General features: G+C 57.4%; 1 protein-coding gene across 9 annotated transcripts in view; it reads left to right on the top strand.

Moving 5' to 3' along the window:
* MEF2D (myocyte enhancer factor 2D) overlaps positions 1-7152 on the top strand; it is a 97157-nt gene extending 90005 nt beyond the window's left edge. For all 9 annotated transcript variants that reach the window (XM_088151089.1, XM_088151090.1, XM_088151092.1 and 6 more), the window contains 2 exons: positions 1383-1521; positions 3201-7152. In XM_088151089.1, the coding sequence (XP_088007215.1) occupies positions 1383-1521; positions 3201-3546 (485 nt within the window). In that variant the 3' untranslated portion in view covers positions 3547-7152. The remainder of the gene's footprint in view (positions 1-1382; positions 1522-3200) is intronic.
* The last annotated feature ends 10814 nt before the right edge of the window (positions 7153-17966 follow it).

Raw genomic sequence — 17966 nt, 5'->3', positions numbered from 1 at the left:
CAGTCTTGTCTTGGAAACCTCCGGGGTTGCCCCCACCCACCCACAGCTTCAGCAGGGAGGCTGTTCCACGGCTTAAGGGCTCTCTCAGGCAGGAGAAAAATAAATTCCTCCCTATTTCGAGCGGGGGCCTCTCTCTGTAGAGCTTCCAGCCCCAATACTCTTTTATTTCTTGATAACTGGCCCAGGCTTGCTTTGTATTAAAGAAGCAATAGATTTCTCTTTTCGTGGCCCCAGACGGGCTCTCCGAAAGAATGCCAGCCTGTATGGCGCTCTAAACACAGTAATTATTTTATTTTATTTTATTTTATTTTATTTTATTTTATTAAATTTACATGCCACCCATCTCCCCCAGAGAGGGTGACTCTGGGCAGTTCACAATTAAAACCAAACATCAAAAACAGTAAAAAATATAAATATCCACATTAAATTAACTAAAAAAAATCATACTATATAAAAAGATTATATACATAAACATATACGTACAGCAGTATGCTTAATTGCAGTATATGGATTTTAAGAGTGTCCCGGGCTGACCAATTTGCAGCTAATATTTCAAAAACACCTTTGGTGGAGCCCGCCCACTAGCCCTGAAGGGACTAGGCAGCTCGGACGGTGGCTGTGGCCGAGAGTCCAGGGCCTTCTAGCGGGATTTGGAAAATACAGCTTCCTCTTTCTGAAAAGGGAGTCCGGCGTCTCCTGCTGCTTTGCTTTGATACGGTGGAGCCCAGGCCAGATCCAGCAGGGCGCAGCTCCTCCGGCGCCCACGGGCGGCTGCAGGAGGGAGGCCAAGAGGGTGCAGAGGGTGCCATCTAGTGGCCTGTCGTTTTGAGAACTATCTACAGCAGTGTTTCTCAACCTCGGCAACTTTGAGATGGGTGGACTTCAACTCCCAGAATTCCCCAGCCAGCATGGGGAAAGAGCATGGCTGGCTGGGGAATTCTGGGAGTTGAAGTCCACCCATCTCAAAGTTGCCGAGGTTGAGAAACACTGCTGTAGAGAAGGGGACTTCGGACCAGGGGAGCAGAACCCTGTTGTTGAAGGCAAGAGGAGCACGTGAACCTTCAGACTGCAGGCCCTGTGGCAGAAAAGGCGCACTTCCAGGGTCCCCATGGATGGCACTGTTCAATCGAAGGCGCCTGGAGCATGCCAACCCTGCCATGAAGGGCTTCACGGGTACTGACCAGCACCCTGAGCTGCACCCGGAAGCAAGCGACCACGGGTGTCGCCCGTGCCCATGCCGCTGCATTCTGGACCAGCTGAAATTTCTGGGGGGTCTTCAAGGCGGCTCCACGCGGAGCATGTTGTGTGGCCAAGCCGCGCGGGGCCGGGGCGTGGGCCGCAGAGCGGGAGCGCCCGGCCTGACCTGTCCGGCTTCCTTTCAGACTACCAGCTGAGCAGCGCGGAGCTCTCCTCCCTCCCAGCGTTCGGCTCGCCTACCGGCCTGTCTCTGGGCAGCCTCTCGGCCTGGCAGCAGCAGCCGCCGCCGCCGCAGCAGATCCCGGTCTCCCTCAGCAGCTTAATGTGAGTGCCCAGCCCTTCCGGGGCCCGGAGGGTCTCGGCCTTCGTCGGGGGGGGCAGATGTTTATTTTCGGGGGCTGCCTTGAATGGGGTTTTGGAATATTTTGCGCAGCCAACATGCCTGCCTTGGCTATTTTTAGCTGTGGAGCTGGGCGGGGGGAGACGGGTTGCTAGATCATCTCTCTGAAGGATTGCAAAAGCCCATGGAAATAGATGTTTCTTGGGGCAGCTCTTGGGAGGGGCTGTACTGGGAGAGAAAGGGGGCTGGCCTGGGCCCGGTGCAGAATTCTGCTTCCTTCACTTTTCCCAGCGCATCTCTGTTCGCAGAGGCTTCTCGTTTCTCTGAAGTGGGCTAAAACCGCCGGCTTTTGACTCCCGGGTATCTGTACGGAGGGGAAAGATCAGTGCAGATGCTCACGGCCACTTGCAGGGCTGCGGTTGGGGTGTCCGTGACGGGGAAGGGTCCACGGTGGAGCAGCAGACGCGGGGGCTTGGGATTGACCCGCCTGTCAGCCTCAGCCTGGCTTCCCGCACTCGCAGCCCTTGGCAGAAGTTCTGAGCCGCCTGGCTCTGTCCTGGCAGGGCCACTCCACAGGGCCCCCCAAGCTTGGCTTCCTGCTCACCCACCTCAGCGCCACGGCCGGGGAAACGGAGCTGCACACAGCCTGGGCCAAAAGACGGGGCACTTGAACACCGCAGTCACCATGATCATCGGTCAGGTTTACCTGGGAACCCAAAGCAGCCTCTGTGGGGGTCTCTCTTCACGAAGGAGCGAGTGGGTTTGAACCTGGATCTCCCCCCCAGGCCTCCAGCCCTTGGACAATATTTAAACCACTCGTCCGTGCGGTTTCCTTGGCAACAGAATTTTATTTGCCTTCCAGGCTAACTCCCTCCCGTTTTTTCCTGGTGGCCTCTCATCCAAACACATTCCATATCTGACCCTGCTTAGCTTCTCAAAACCAGCCCGAGCTGGCCTGGTGCTGCCACCTAGCTGAGTCCAAGATACAGGCTGCTGTAAGAAAGCTCGCATTAAAACCGTAACTTACAAGAACAACCTTAAATATTACTTATTTATTACTGTTCTCTTCTTAGCAGTTTGACTGGATTTCTGAGCTGTCTGAAGGCTCTTTTTCCCTTGAAGGCAGGCATGGCATAAACTCTATATTCGGCCCTTCAGCGTGCCTTTTAAAGAGTGCTTTGTCAAAGAGAGGACAAAGCGCCTCCTTCCGTGCTGTTATCAAGAAAAAGCCACGTGAAATGGCCAGCAGCCGCCCGCCGTGGGCGCAGCCGGTCCTTGTCCGGAGGATCCCTGAGGACGGACAGGGCCGAGCAGGGGGACAACCCACAGCCCCCACCTGTTTCCGAGAGCGTCTTGACCCGTCGGCAAGCGGAGTGCGGAATCTGCTTTCGACGGCTAAACGAGCAATGTTATTTGCCTAGGATTTTTTTTTTTTTATGTTTCCCTTTCAGTTTGTTTCCCTGGAAGCTCTTCTCGTTTTACACATGAATTAGTGGAGTATGTTTAGCGCAGATATTCAAACGGGCCTGTGTGGCCGTGGGGGTCTTTGGGCGGTGGGAGAAATGGGTGGAAAAGAGGCGGTCTTGGAGACGGGCCCGCCCTCTTCGCCATCCCCCGGCTGGCGAGGTTTCTGCCCTCACCTCCGTCTCCTTTCTCTGCCCAGACAAGGGAGCCACCTGTCCCACGCTGCCGCCACCACTCCCGCTGCCACCCTGACCGTCAACACCAACCCCGGCATCAGCATCAAGTCGGAGCCTGTCTCGCCCAACCGGGAGCGCAACAGTGCCACCCCACTCTCCTCTTTCCCCCATCAAGCCCGCCACGAGCCCAGCGGACGCTCGCCCGTCGACAGTCTCAGCAGCAATGCCAGCTCCTACGAGGGCAACGAGAGGGAAGACCCGTCCCGGGCCGACTTCAGCTCCTCTCTCGGGCTCCTGAGACCCAGCGCCGAGGCCGAGGGGGACAACCCCTCCATCAAACGCATGCGCTTGGACGCCTGGGCCACGTAACTGCCCCCAGCATGGCCCCCTCTTTCCTGCAGGGGGGCTCTCGGCTCCCCGGCGCGTGTGATGGAGGGAGGGCGGTGGCAAATGAGGGAGGGGGGAGGGGGAGGCATGGGGAGGGGGAGGGGGCTTATTATCAACTGCCTGAAAAATAGCTTTAGGATTTTGTAGGCATCCGTTCTCGCAACATTATGCAGTACGAAAAGGCCCCTGAGGATCTTCCAAGGGCCACTAAAAAATAGGAGCCCCTCAGTGGTAGCCAAAACCTGATCGAGGGACTCAGGCACTCGCTGGCTCTGTGTGAGATTAAGGGAATCAGAGATGGCTTCCAGGGTGGGATGGCGGTGGAGGGCCGGGCTCGGTCGGATGGTGGTCTGCCGTGTGCCGTTTCTACAGTTAGTCCTACCTGGGAGAGGAGAGTGCCTTTGGGTATCAGCGTGGCGAAAGAGAGGAGATGGCCCACACGATGAAGCCTTGATTTCCTCCCGAGCAATCACTTTAAGCCAGGCAGGAAAGAAAGGGTTAAAACTGCTGGGAAGCAGCCTGCTTCTAATGCACACCTTTGGAATTAGGTTATCCAGGTCAATGAAGGCTGGAGAAATGCAATAGCTTTAGGAGAGTGAACTCTCGGATCCATTGTTTCCAAACTTTCGATCATCGGGGGCACAGGGTTTTTTCCTTGGAAGAGATTTGGAGGCTTCAAGTTCATCCGCACCCCTCAAAACCCACAGAGGCCACTCCCGGGTCCGCTTGGCTGTGCCTGTCCCTGCTCCTCTCAGCCGGTGCACGGGCAGCATCCAGGCGCATCCTGGCTCCCTCGTGGGGGGGGGGCTGGACAGGTGTTGCACTCAAGCACAAGGGGGTCCGTCGTGACTCGGTGCCTCGAGGCAAGCAGGGCACCTGCCAGAGACTTTCGGCAGACGAGGAGTTGGCAGGGGCAATTGGACTTTTTTGGACGGTGACGCCATCGTGGGGAGGGGCCCCCTTTCTTGGACTGCCTCGGGGCAGGCCTGCCTTCTAAGGCAGCCTGCCCCAAACATTGTGCTGGAGGGGTGGAAGAGGCCCCGTGGATGGTGGTGCAGAATTTGCTTGGGAGGAGCCTTTTGGACACCTTTTCACACATTACATCAGGGTTTCTCAACCTTGGCCGCTTTGAGACGTGTGGACTTCAACTCCCAGAATTCCCCAGCAGGCATCTGCTGGCTGGGGAATTCTGGGAGTTGAAGTCCACACGTCTTAAAGCGGCCACGGTTGAGAAACCCTGCATTAGAGGGTTCACACTACAAGATGCCTTCAGGGCTGTCTTCGGGTTGTGTGTGATTGTCAGACACCTCCTTGTCACCCCTCTTAGTCTGATGAAATCTTCATTAATTTTAATTTTAGTTAGCTAATTGACCAGCCGGGTCTGCAAAACCTGGGCTAGCAGAGGAGAAGCAGCCACGTTGGAGAAGGAAGCCCGTACTTTCGGGGGGAGGCGAGCCGCGGCCCCTGCGCAGGCCGAGCCGTTCTCACTGGCCTCAGCCCGGCCAGCAGGACCAGCTCGAGAGGGTCGCGGAGCTCCTGGAGGAGCTGCTCTCCTCTGAGGGGAAGCAGGGCGGGGATTTCGCATTGGTGTTTCTACAAGAAAATATTTTTCTAAAACTTCCGCTGCCTTGCAATCAGGGGCATCGTTTTCCAGTTCTAATCTAACCGGTTCCCTTGACTACGTGTTGAAGTTCAGACTTTTAGGTGGAAAATGTATCATGTGTGAAGGGTCCTGGGCCCACCTCCACTCCCGGGGCCTCGGCTAGAAGTGCCCCAAGTGCAAGGCAGGCCTTGGGGGCTCCACCTCCCCGGCTGGTGTGTGGGGCTTACCTCCGAGTAGACACGGGCTGGACTGCACTGCCGACTCCTCTCCGCCTCCTGCTCTGGGGCAAAGGGCCCTGATCCAGTGAAAGGCCAGTGGGGGGGTTGCCTTCTGCCACCCCCGCATTTTGCAAACCCTGTGTCCCCCTGCGGGGAATTCAACGAGGAGAGGGGAGTCACCGTTCGCTCAGGAATCTTGCGTTGAAGGGCTGTTTGGAAGCTCCTGAGGGGGAATTGCCAGACCCCGCAGGACAGGCGTTTAGTTCCAGGTGGAAGCATCAGATCTTGGTTTGTACATCATCGCTTTTGGTTCATCCTGGTTTGCCTTCATTTGTGGCCAGAGGGCTTGAGTTTCCAAGCGACAGGCGGCCTGAGCTCCGGAGGCTCGTTCGCATTCTGCTGGGCTGGCTTGGCGGGGGGAGCAGAGTCGGAGCCCCGGGGCCGAGGGTGGCGCTGCAGCGACCTTCGGGGGCCGTTGGAAATGCCTGCTTTTGCTTGTGCGCTTGTTTCTCCCGTTCACCCTCCTCCCACCGCATCTCCGTCCCCCCCATACCTTGCAGACAACACTTCCCGCCTAGGTGTGGGATTGTCTCCTCCCTGCTGGGAGGGCAGAGCTGCTCCCGCTGCTGGGGGCCAGGCTCGGCCTCGGAGTCCAGGCAGGGGGCGTCACGCCAAAGCGAGCTCAGGTGCCCGGAGTGGGCGGGGCCAGAAGACCTGCGCTGGACTTCATTGACTTTTGGTTGAAGCCGACGAACGACCGTGATGAAGTCTCGCACTCCCCTTCTGTGGCACCCAGAGCGGCCCTTCCCCGGGGAGGGCTGCGCCCAGGCCTTTGGGGCCGCCTGTGGCCCTTGGGGGAGGGGATGCAGTTTACGCACGGCTGTGAGAGAGCCTTACTGCACTATCCATGGGTGCAGAAAACGGGTTTTTAAATCTTTGGGGTTGGCCCGTGGGAGCAGCGCGTCCAGAGAAGGGGGAAGCTGCTGGCCGGCTGGAGAAGGTCCTGCCTGGTCCAGCCGCTCGGGTTTGGCGGGCTGGCCGTGCTGGCTGAGGGCACGGAGGAAGAGCAGCCCTGTTCCTTCTGCTGCTGTCCATCGGGGGTCTCCACCGTCCATCCTTTCACTGGAGAGAGCCCCTCCCCCTCCCTCCCCATTTTCGAAAGACAAGCAAAAGAATGACAATCTATAAAATCAACCCCCTTGTTTGTATTTCTATAAATATATTTCTCGAAAGCTTTTAATTTTATTTCTCGTGTTCATCTGTACTGTTGACAGTTACATTGTGTATAATTTTTTTAATTTGAAAAAAATGGCGTTTGTATAGGGTTTTAGTTTTAAAAAGTTATCTATATATAAATATAAATATATATTATATATTTTCCATTTTTAAAAAGGGGTGTTGCAAAGAAACACAAAATTGCACGATTTAAAATGACTTTAGTTGAAAATGCTGCAGTTTTTAGAGATGTGGGGAAAATGGAGCTTATTTATTCTCAAAGGCTACAAAAAGTGTACAATGCATGAGAGAAAACATTTACAAAAAAGACAAAAAAAGACAAAAAAGTGTAACCTGAACAAAGTGTAGCGTTAAAAAAAATTTAAACTACAAAAACGGCTAATATATTGTGTTTGGCTTTTGGTTTTTAAATGTTTCCTTTTTTTTCTTTGAGAATGAAATACAATAGTGTATATTTTCATATAAGAAGTATGCACTGATATGTTTAGAAAATGATATATTACTTTCTAAAAGCCTGGTTACTTAACCAAAGTCTGCTTCTGCTCTTTTCCTTTCCCGAAGCGGCGGGGCAACGGACGGTCCTCGGGCGGGCGTCGGCAGCGCTCCGGTTGGGCCGGGGCCGGGGGGTCCCGCGGGAGGCTCGGCGCCCGTCTCGCGCCGCGGCCGCCTCTTCGCCGGGCGGAGTGCATTCGCCGTCCCCTAAGGCGGGGGAGATGCGACCGGAGCACGAAGCGTGCTCGGGCGCCTCCGGATTTTTCGCCCCGCTCCCGCCTCGTTTCGAGCGCGGTCCCTTTGCGCCCGCCCTGAAGCCGCGCCCGTTCCAAAGGGGGCTTCTCTCCGCCGCTGGCCGGGCGGCCCGCCGGCTCCCGCCCTTCCCCGTCGCCGCTCCGGTTCGCAGCCGGCAGCCCGGCTGCCCCTCGATCGATCCCGGCTTCCAGCGACTGAAGCCAGTCGGGGAGCCGAGCCGGCCTCGACGCCGGTCCCTGGGCGCGGACGGAGCAGGGATGCGGAGGCGGCCGCTGCAACCCCGCTCCCCCCGCGAGGCAAGTCCTCGGACCCCTGCTGGTCGGGGCAGGCAGGGGACCGCTTCGCCTCCGCCTCTGACAGCCTTTGCCCAAAGGGTCGGCCAGGCAAAGTCTCCGTGCTGGGGCTGAAAGGAAGCCCGCCAGGGACGCGGCCCGTCCGCACTTCGTCTCGGCCACGGCGTCCCGGACAGGGAGGCAGAGCTGGGCGCCTCAGGCGAAGGGAAGCGCCTTTGCCCGGCTTCCTTCCTCCGTGCGCCTTGGCTGCCCTCTGGGGGGAACCCCGGGCGGAGGTGGCAGTTCTGCTCTAGGACCGGATCGGTTCGTCCTTTGTGATGGGATGTGAGGGGGACCTTGGAAGGGGGGCGAGGGGACCGATCGGATAAGCGAGAAAGGGGTCCGCAGCAGAGTCACGGCCAGAGAAGGAAGGACCCGCCCTGACTTCCCAGGCGGTAAAGGGGGGGGGATGTGTCCATTCGGACTTGCAAGATTCTGCTCATGTAGCCTTACAGTGGGGTAGGATTGGCTTGTCTGGGTGTTTCCTGCCTGCTCTGCCTGGGCGGGCTGACATTCTTACCTTACTGGGCTGTGTAAAACAGCGCTCGACAGAAGGCGGGGAGGTGTCTCCGGGGTGGAGAGACTCTCGCAAAGCTGCTCAAAATGCGAACTAAAACGCTCGCTTCCTGAGAGCCCCATCTTCTTGGGGAAAGCGGGGCAGGCCAGGATCCCTCCCTCTGCCCGACCGAGGCTGCTCCACGCTTTCCCTCCGCCCCCGCAGGGCTAGGGTTAAGCAGAAGGGCGCCGCTGGACGTTCGTCCGCTCGATCCCCCGGAGAGCCAGGATTGGATCGGTTGGGGCGCCTGGGAGCCGCTTGCTGCGGTCCCACAGCAGATCAAGGCCTCGGATTCTGCGGGGTTCCGGGCGGTTCACCCGCTGGTCCCAAGCGAGGCGCCCCAAGCGGACTGGGCGGCCGGCGCTGGAGACCATCCGCTCGAGGGCGCCAGGGAGCCCTGCAGCGCCGGCCCCGTCCGCCCGCCCGAACCGTCCCAGGGCCAGCCGCAGCCACAGAGGCTGCTCTACCCCCCCCCCGGCCCCCCCCCACCATCGCGGGCAGGACGGCCGAGAGGAAGCTGCGGTGGAATCCGGGCAGCCGTGATTTTCATCACTGCCCTCACCTGGCGTGTGACTTCAGTCTTCATTGTTTGAAAAAGTCTTCCTTCTCCTGGTGGGTGAGTAAAGTTCGAAAGTTTGGCCTGCAGCTGTTGTCAGGTACCAGACACCCCTCGAGGGCACCGCTGTTGGGCCGTGCCTAGGGCATCGTTAGGCCTTAATCTGGTGGCCCCCGCTCACCGCCTGTCCTCAGCCTGCAAGCCCTGCGGAGCAGGAGCTGGCTGGGTGCCTGGCAGGGCCGGGTCCCTCGAGGAGCAGCTGGCTGCCTCTGCCCCCTTTCACCCCTCGCGGCCCTTGGCGAACGGGGACGTCAGCTGGTGAGGCCCAGAAGCTGCGCTCTGGGGGTGGCTGAGAAGACGTCCTTCCTTCCTTCGGAGACTTGCTCCGCTGGATCACCGGCTGTCAGTGACCAGAAGGGGGAAGGAACAAGGCCGGTCGATGTACCGTGCGAATGCCGTGGCAACTGATACACATCCTTTCCTGACGTTGGGGATTAATGGAGGCTTGTGGACCTCGTCTTCACAAAGTGGTTTTATTTATCTCCTCTTTCTGCCAAAGGAGCCCCAATTCTCGAACAGCGACAGCTACTCCAAGCTAGCAGGGCCCTCGTGGCCCAGAGGCTTGCTGGACCGCCTGGGCCTCACTCCTGTCCCACTCTGCCGGTCGTGGTGTGGGCTTGGCTGGGCCTGGCCCTGGCCCTGGCCCTGGCCCTGGCCCTGGCAGGAGTGGTGTGGGCTGTGCAGCTGCCTAGAGGGCTGAGGCTGGGTGGGGAGAAGAGGAAAGCCGGACATCAGCGCCTCTGACCTCTAGGCCACCAAGGTCAGACAGGCGCCAGCTTGGAGGGGCCAGAGGTTACCAGACCCTGAGACACTGAGGGCCAGACGCCATTCCTTGAAGGCAAGAAGCTGGGAGAGCAGTCTGTTTGGGTCTAGAAAGTGATGCCTGGCCCACAGCAGTGTCTTTATCGCCCTAGACCAGCTAGAGTGGTGTTTACACTAACGTGCACTTCAGGGTCACTCGCTGGAGCTGCCTGAGCGCATCCCCCATCCTGAGCAGCCACAGAGCTATCCTAAAGCGGAATGGCTGGATTCACAGCCATTTGGAAAGCCAACTCCAAACACGCCACCAGTCTGTTTTTCATAAAGAGCATGAATCAGGACAGAACAGACCTTGTGGTCTGTCAGCTTCACGCAAACGTGCAAGATCTGTTTCGGACTCACCCAGACCCACAAAAGCAATTGTGGTGTGGTAGGTGTGTGAGAAATGGGGGTGGACCTTAATACACGTCCCCTCGCAGGCCCCTTGGCACCCCACCTCAAAGGCAAATAAATGTCTTAGTATACATTGTTGGGATCCATGGTAAATTGTCGGGAGGATCATGGAATAAAATGGTCTTTCAAATGGAAAAATGACTGCTGAATTGCTGTGGGAAGTCGCTGTGTGTCAAGAGTCCCCTAACCAGGGAAATTCAGGGGATAGGGGCTCTCCCAGAGAAAGGGGGGTGAGAGATGGGGGCTTTTGTCTTTGTAGCCGTTACATGCAGGAGACTGAAAATGGGTTTGCCATCTATTTCCCATGAATCTACAACTGGGGGTGGGGCTGGATCTGCAAATAGTGCACCTAAAGAACCCTGCTTCCAGAAAATGGGTTTTAATGATAATCCTTTAATCCTCCTCAGATGCCCTTTGGTAGGCCAAAGTCCCTCGTAATTACACTCTGCCTGTTTTTCCCACCAGCCCAAGCAGTGGTTTCCAGGGGCTGTGTGGAGGATGGGAGGAGGCCTGATGACACTTTCAGTGCGTTCCCAGTCGCGGGGGGGGGGCGCGGGGGGGCTGCTCTTCAGTGCAGAGCGGATTCCTACAGGAGAGCATCTCATTCCCCCACCCCCAGATCTGCCCAGTCCATCAGGCATCAAGGCTGGCTTTCTTTTGGGGAGGGAGCGCAAGGAGATGAAGTCTGCCCTCCCTCCACCCCAGGGGCATAATCCCTGCAGCTTAAAGGGAGGGACCCCCCCGCCCCCCCGCCCCCCCCCCAGCAACGCTTTTCAGATTCCACAGACATGGAGTTGGAAGCTTGCCTTTTCAGGATCTCTTTCCAAAGGTCATTCGCTCCTCTTTAGAGCACCGTTTGCAGAGCGGGGAGAGATCCAGCAGGGAAGGTGAAATTAGAAAGGACCCCAAAGAGCCCCCGGGTGAGCTGCCTGCCCCAACGTTTGGTTTCCAGACTTTTCAGCCAGGCCTTCATAACAAGTTTCCTCCTGCAAGGGAGGAATTCTGGCAAGGGAGGCTCCATTAATTATACGGCGTATCAGCAACCGATCAAGCTTTAAAAGTCAGCTAGAAACCATCACCACTTCTACTGGCCTGGCAGTGGGACCTGTTAAATAATTCTGTGCTGACTGCGTGGACTTTTTGGGGTCTCCCAGAATCTACCTCTGGTAACAAAAACAGCTTTCATAAAGTGTCATAGGACAACAACCAGCCTCCGAATTGACAGGGAATACCCGAAGGGGCGGAGAGCTTCTGCCTTTCAGGATCAGCCACCAGCGGTTAAAGGAGCAAGCAGTCGCGAACTGTGCCGCAGACTGGCACTTGGGAGAGCAGCCATGAAGGCCTGGGAAAGATATTCACACACCAGGGTGTGTCTACACCCACAAGCCGTGGTATTCCTTGTGACGCTGTGCAAGCGACAGTTGGACTTTGAAGAAGCAGGAGAGGAGGAGTACTCAGGTCTTTGGAGAAGACGCCTGAGAAGACGGTGGGCAGCCAGAAAATCAAACCAGGGGTCCTCCAGCAAGTCAGCTCAGAGGTCCCCCTCCAGGCACAAATGGCCAGGCTCAGATTACCCTACTTGGGACACTTCCTGCCAGGACGCTGCTGTCAGGACCGAGGAAGGGAACGCAGACCCAGCCGAGCAGAGGCACAAAGGCACCGCCTCTCCGCCCGCCCCCCCCCTTCGTCCTCGGGCTCCCCAGACGGGAGAAAGGCGCTGCCGCCGCCCGGCCGCCCACCCTCGACCCGCAGCGCTTCTTCCCGGGGCCTCCGCCCGGCCAGGGTCTCCGGCGGCGGAGCGGCAGCCGTCCGGCCTTCCCGGTCCGCAGCTCTGGCTGTGCTGCTTCCCGCCCGCCGAACGGAGCCGGTCCTTGCGCTAGGAATCCCCGGGAGATGCTTCGCTTTGCCGCGGCCCTCGGGGCACAGCCAGGTCGCAGAAGGACGTCGCTGCTTTGAAGGGACGCCGCCGCCTTTCGGGCTGCCGGCCGGCGGCCGCGAGGGAATTGGCAGCGGCCCGGAGCGGCGCCGCTCGACCCTTTCCCCCGCCGCGGGTCTGAGGCCACGAACGCCGCCGAAGCCCGGCGGGGCGGGGGGCGGGGGCAGCAGCTGCGCGGCGGAGACGAACCGGACGCGGCTCTTGGGCGAAGCCGGGCTCGGGAGCGAGAGCGGGAGCTTCGCGGGGGGGGGGGGGGGGGGCTAGCTCTGGCTTCCGCCCATCGCGATCGCGCTCCTGGGGAGGGAAGGGCGCCCGGATCCAGAAGCCGCGTGCCTCCTCTCCGGGGCGCAGCGCCCATCCCCATCGCCCGGAGCGCCGGCGGCTTCCCTCCCACCGGGCCAGCCGAGGGGGCAAGAAGCGCGACCGGGGAAGCGGCGCGTGCCCGCGGGGGGGGGGCGTTTCGGTCGACTCGCCCGGGAAGAAGCGGAGACGCGGCGCACCCAGCGCTGCCCCTCCCCGCCCCTCGCTGTGGGGGGCCGAAGGCGGGGGTGGGATTAAATATTCGGGGATCGAACCGGCGTCAGTTCGGTTGAGCTGCGCGGGGGAGCAGATTCCCACCCTGGGCGGCCGCAATGCAGCCGCCGGGGGGCTCCGGTGGGTGCGCCCCGGGCCCGGCGGGAGGAGCGCGTCTCGAAGCGGGCCGAGGGGGCATCCAGGATCGCTCCCAACCCAGCCGCCTCGGAAGCCGTCGCCCCCTCCCGGGCCTGCCTTTCGGGAGGGCCTCTCGCCGGGAGGGTTTCCTTCAGGCCCAGACGCTCCAGCCGGACGGGCGAGGCCAGGAGGCAGCCGCACCGCGAGCCGGGCCGGGCCGGGCCGGGCCGGCTGTCTGCGAGCCCCCTCTGGCTGGGAGTCAGCTTGGCCTCCTGGGGCCCCTCCAGGCCCTCAGAGGCTGCAGCCCAGGTGAGAGAGAGCGCGAGACAAAGGCCGAGTCTGGTGGGGGCGCTGGGGAGAGGCTTGTCAGCTGTCCACTGCACGAGGGGTCTGCCTGGCACAGATGCCCCCCAAGGCACATGCCAGGTGGCCGGGTGGGGACAGATGGGAGCCTTGCCAGGAAGGGCTCCACCTTCCGCATCTGCAAAGGGGGTCTGGCTGAGGCGTCGCCTCTGCTGCCACGAAGCCCCTGGCCTCCCCCTCAAAGACCTTTTGCAGAACGACTGACCGACTGACCAACCACATGATCCTGGCTGTCGCCTTTTTGATTTGTCGGCTGTGGATTCCAGTGGTGGGTTTGCTTTTTTTCACAGCAGCACCACGTGGAGTCAATGTTTTCTCTGTCCTGTTCACCGCAGCTCAGCCCGTGCCACAACGGAGCATAAGGCAGTTTGGAGGGCATGTCCTGGTGTATCTTTCTGAAGGCACTTGAAAGCACCGAACCTCATTTGCCACGTAAGCCCTGTGCTCCCGGTTTGGGAAGAACACTCTGACCTCCCCATGACCCGAGTAAGTTGATGCCTTTGGCAAACCCAGGTGCCCCCCGGTCACCCCCAAGCGCCTCATAATTTGTGAATTTGTGTAAACCCCCCACCCATCTACGGATGCAGGGTTCCCTGCTCTTCTGGGCTCGGATTTGCTCTGCTGCTTCTTTAAGGGGCCACAGACCAGCAGGAGCGCTTGGAACCTGCAACCACGTTCTCGTCTAGAAGGCTATAGCAAGGCAGGGCTTCGCTTTGCACAAGAGATTTGGATTCTTTTTCATCAAGATTTCTCCTTTTCTGCTGTTTAATCTAAAAGCGATAGTCTATTAATCCATTAATTTCCTGGATCCAACTTGATTTTGAAAAAGGAAATGGTATTATATTGGCCACTCGATATCTTCAGCCGTGCTTCCGGGTTTTCTTCATGTTTTTATTTTATTTTTTATATTAAATATTAATATAATATTCTCTCATAAGTGTCACCAGGAACATTGCAAAATGAAATACGATGTGTACCAAACTGAGGTCAAAGGTCAGGATCATCTAGTCACTGCTGGATGCCGTGAATCCTGGGCGGCAGGAGGACTCCTTGCTGCATCTCCATTTTCAGCTACCTGACAAGTTGAAGGGCTTCTGCCCTCAGGAGATCAAGGGACTTAGAAGAAGACCCCCCCCCCGTCCTAGTCTGGGAGGACCTCCACGGACTTGCTCCACCCCTGGCCATGCTGCACAGCTCTTCTGATGAAGTTTGGCTTCTTCCTCCGAGGACCCTGATTAGCTGAGGAACTCCTTGCCTTTCCTCTTACGAGGGAGGCACCTCCTCTGAGCATCTTCTACTGGCTAACAAGTCTAGGCTGGCCACATGACCATCAGGGTGGGGGTGGGGGTGGCAGGATAAAGTTTACACACCATGTCTTTATAACAGCTTCCGCAGGAAATGTCCATTGTTTCTTCAGAATGAGTGTTTGGCATGGTCTGGACATGAGATAAGGCCAGCTTTGTGTCATCCAAGGAGAGCTGATACAAACTGCAAGTGAGGAAAGGGCATAAAATGGGGGGCTTATAACACCCACCACAAGCTCCACAAATAGTCTTAATGGTGACATTTGGCTAAGAGGAGTGGGGCACTGCCAGTGTCCTTGGGCATCTTCCCCTCTTCTGGGCGTAGAAGGACCACCAGCTTGCCCTCTGCCCCTGAGATCTGGCCTGCCCTGCTCCTTGATCAAGTGGCTGCGTCCAGGGGAAGATGCCCTGGCAGGGCTGAGCCAGATCGCTGGGGGAGGGGTGCCAATGTCCCCGTGCCACTTCCAATCCAGCCGGCTCAACTTCCGTGGTCAGCCTGCTGTCCTTCCCCACAACAGTGACCAGACAAAGGGAAGATGTCCCCTTGTCTGACAGCAGTGGCTACTTTCTATGACCGCTTATTCTAGAAGAGAAGTTGAATTTACCCGTAGCTGCGAAGAATCCTGTTCCTTTAGCCAGTCCTCCCCCCACCCCCGAGGAGGTGTCTGGAAACATTGCAGGGCTCCGCTGCGGCGCAAAATATGCAGCTCTTTCCAGAAGGAGGGTTTCTGTTCCAGGGAGATTTCAGTTTAAAATGCAATAACAACATGGGAGGAAGTGGAAGACAGTGTAATTTACAAATTCACATTACCATAACTGGCCTGGCAGCAAATTATATTTGAAAATGTTCAGCTTCATGTGATTTTCCACATGGGAAGAAAAGAGAAGAGGGTTTTGGGGCCCGTCCTGGGATTAGGCCCTTCCACGTTCTCGTAACCTGAATTTCTCCCTGTGTTCCAGAGGTCAGAGTTACTTAGGCTTAATCCTGAGGTGGAAATGTCTGGCGAATCTGCCACTGGCCCGTTTTATTTCTAAAACAGGGCATCTAGAGACTCCTGCCCTACATTATGAGAACACACGCGTGCACACTGATAAAACACTGGAAAAATGTATATCGTTCTATATAACTGGGTCAGGATACAGTTTTTATTTTGTGTATCTCTCAGAAAATATTCCACAGTAAAGAATCTGGCTCCAATCACAGTCCTCTTTGCACATTAAAAAACCGTTTGGGAAGGAGGACCACCAGTGTGATTGTGCATAAGGTATGGAGGGGGCTGGGACCCTTTTGCCACCTGTCTACCCCTATTATCTCTCTTTCTCTCTCTCTCTCTCTCTCTCTCCAGTTTATGGAGCCACCCAACTCACTGGGCAGCTACCAGAGGAATAAAGATAAAAACCACGAAGCACAACATAAAACAACACAAAATTGGACCCAAACACAATATATTTGCGTTCCAACCCACTTACCAGATGGCCTCGTTCAGTGACCTGGCCCAGCGCCAGGGAAAAAACCCAAATTCCTCAGGTCTTACGGAAAGCTGGCAGGGTTGGTGCGGTCCAAAACCTGGGGGAGGGTATGCTCTCCACTGAGGAGGCGCACATCAAATGGCCTGGCTTCATAGAGGGCATCCAGAGCACGCACAGCCTTTTGGATCTTGTGGGGTGGGCAGAAACGGGAGACTGGTGGTCCTACAAATAGGCCGGCCCTCTGCCAGGAAGAGCTGCTTAGATATTAACCACCACCTTGCCCTGCCTGAAAGCTCACTGGGACCCAGTGCAGCTCGGGAAGGAGTGGGGCCTGGAGCTGCAGCTGCAGCCACCCTTGAATCTCAGGTGGGCACATTTCTGAGAGAGGAGCCTCCCCCTCCCCCACCTTCCTACGGACTGGAACGGAGCTGCATTTTGAAATCCCCCAGGTTTTTAGCAGAGAAAAAAGGAAGATATTTGCAAGGGGGAGAGGACAATCTTTGGCACTTCCCCTATGAAGGACTCCACCCCACCCTTCCTGGAGGAAGAGCCCTTCTCTCCTCCCTCCTTCCTTCCTCCCTGGGACCTCAGGGAGGGTGCAGACTGGGGGGGGGGGGGGTCCAGGTTCCTCCTTTTCACTGGTGGGCTATTTCAGCCTTATGCTAAACGGGAATCAAACTGCTTGGAATGAAACCAGATACAGGACTGGATGTAACAGGAATCCCCATGCTTGACGCAGAGGTGCTGCTCTGCCTGCAGAAAGGGCTGGAGGGGAAGGCGTGTCCCTGCATCAGCTTAAAACAGCTTGGACCCACCACAGGTGGAGCAGGTGGCAAAGCGGAACAGATTTTACACACCTCGCAGCTGCAGCTGCGTTTTATGACGCCTTAAAGGGGGAAACTTCACTTTAACACCAGCACCCCAAAGGATGACTTCAGCCGGTCTCCTTCGGGGACTGGGATGAGACGAGGGCAGGAAGAAGAGGTCGCAGAGCCATGCTTGAGCTACGGTTAGAGGCTTGCAGGGAAGGCTCCTGAGGTGCTTCTTCAATGAACTGGAATTCGGGGAAGGGGAAAGCCGCAGAGAACGAACTCACCAAAGAGCAAAGACACTGAACTGGGGAAAGCCCCTTTGTCCCTGGCCTGAAGCAGGATGGTCACAGTGTTGCTTCTGGGCAGCCAGGTGGCAGCAGCTCAGCCAGCTCCATTTGGTGTGCCAGCTGTACCCTTCCTCCCTCACGCTCCAGTCTGCTCTAGAAGACAGGGCTGCAGAGGGCTTGGGGGCGGGAATCCCCTGAGGAGAGTCCAAGAGCATTCAGGGGTTTAAAGGCAGCTGGCCAGCTGGGCAGACCCTGCCAAGATGGCACCCATTTAGAGCCTGCTTCACCCACTGTCCTTTCCACTCAGAGCCCATGCGGTTGCTGCTCTGTAGCCCGAGCGGGTGGGCTAGCACAGCTCCCTTCCCCTGGGCTGGCTGGCCAATTAGCTCCATTTCTGGAGGGCCTGACTCTGTCCCGGTGCCACGATCACAGGTTCTCGAGGCTTAACAAAAGGCTTTCTTGGCTGCAGCCCTGCAGGGCCCGTCTTTACAGAGAGCCCTTGCTGGCTTCTAGTTCTCACGTTTTCCTACCTGGAGTTCACACCTCTTTCCTGCTTTATTATAGTTTGGGGGGGCGGTTAAGCTCCCAATTTACATGTTGCTGATTTTTCAAGGAGCAAGGTTTTCCCACCTCCTCCATGAATGGAAGACCGCCCTAGATGACCCCCAACGTTTCTTCCTTACGGTCCTTACCCTTCTGGGAAGGCCAGCCTCAATCGAGGCAGGCGTTTCGCCTCACACAAGATGCTCCGCGCAGGCCAGGATCCTTTCACAAGCACAGGATTGTTTCTGGGCAAAACCAAAGGGGGCTGGCTGGGGGCTCCTGGGGGCGGGAGGGGGGAGGCAACAGATCACGTTAACATTCTGGTGGGGAATGTGCAGCGCCTCTATGGAGTCTAGACGGCTGAGCCATTGTCTTAATTAACCATTTGGAGCTGTATTGCAATGAGACAAAGCCACCTGGCCCCCCCCCCCCGCTTGCCTTTCCGTGAAGCGAAGTGAGCGCCCAAGTCAAGGACCTTGATTAATCTTAGGAAAGCTCCCTGCTCCTTTGCATGCC

Source organism: Python bivittatus, unplaced genomic scaffold, assembly GCF_059951505.1.
Source record: "Python bivittatus isolate LINGU-HERP-01145 unplaced genomic scaffold, Pbiv_v1 ctg000660_np1212, whole genome shotgun sequence".
Classification (NCBI taxonomy): domain Eukaryota; kingdom Metazoa; phylum Chordata; class Lepidosauria; order Squamata; family Pythonidae; genus Python; species Python bivittatus.
The sequence above is the reverse complement of the archived record's forward strand: the minus strand, read 5'-3'. Positions and strand labels throughout refer to the sequence as shown.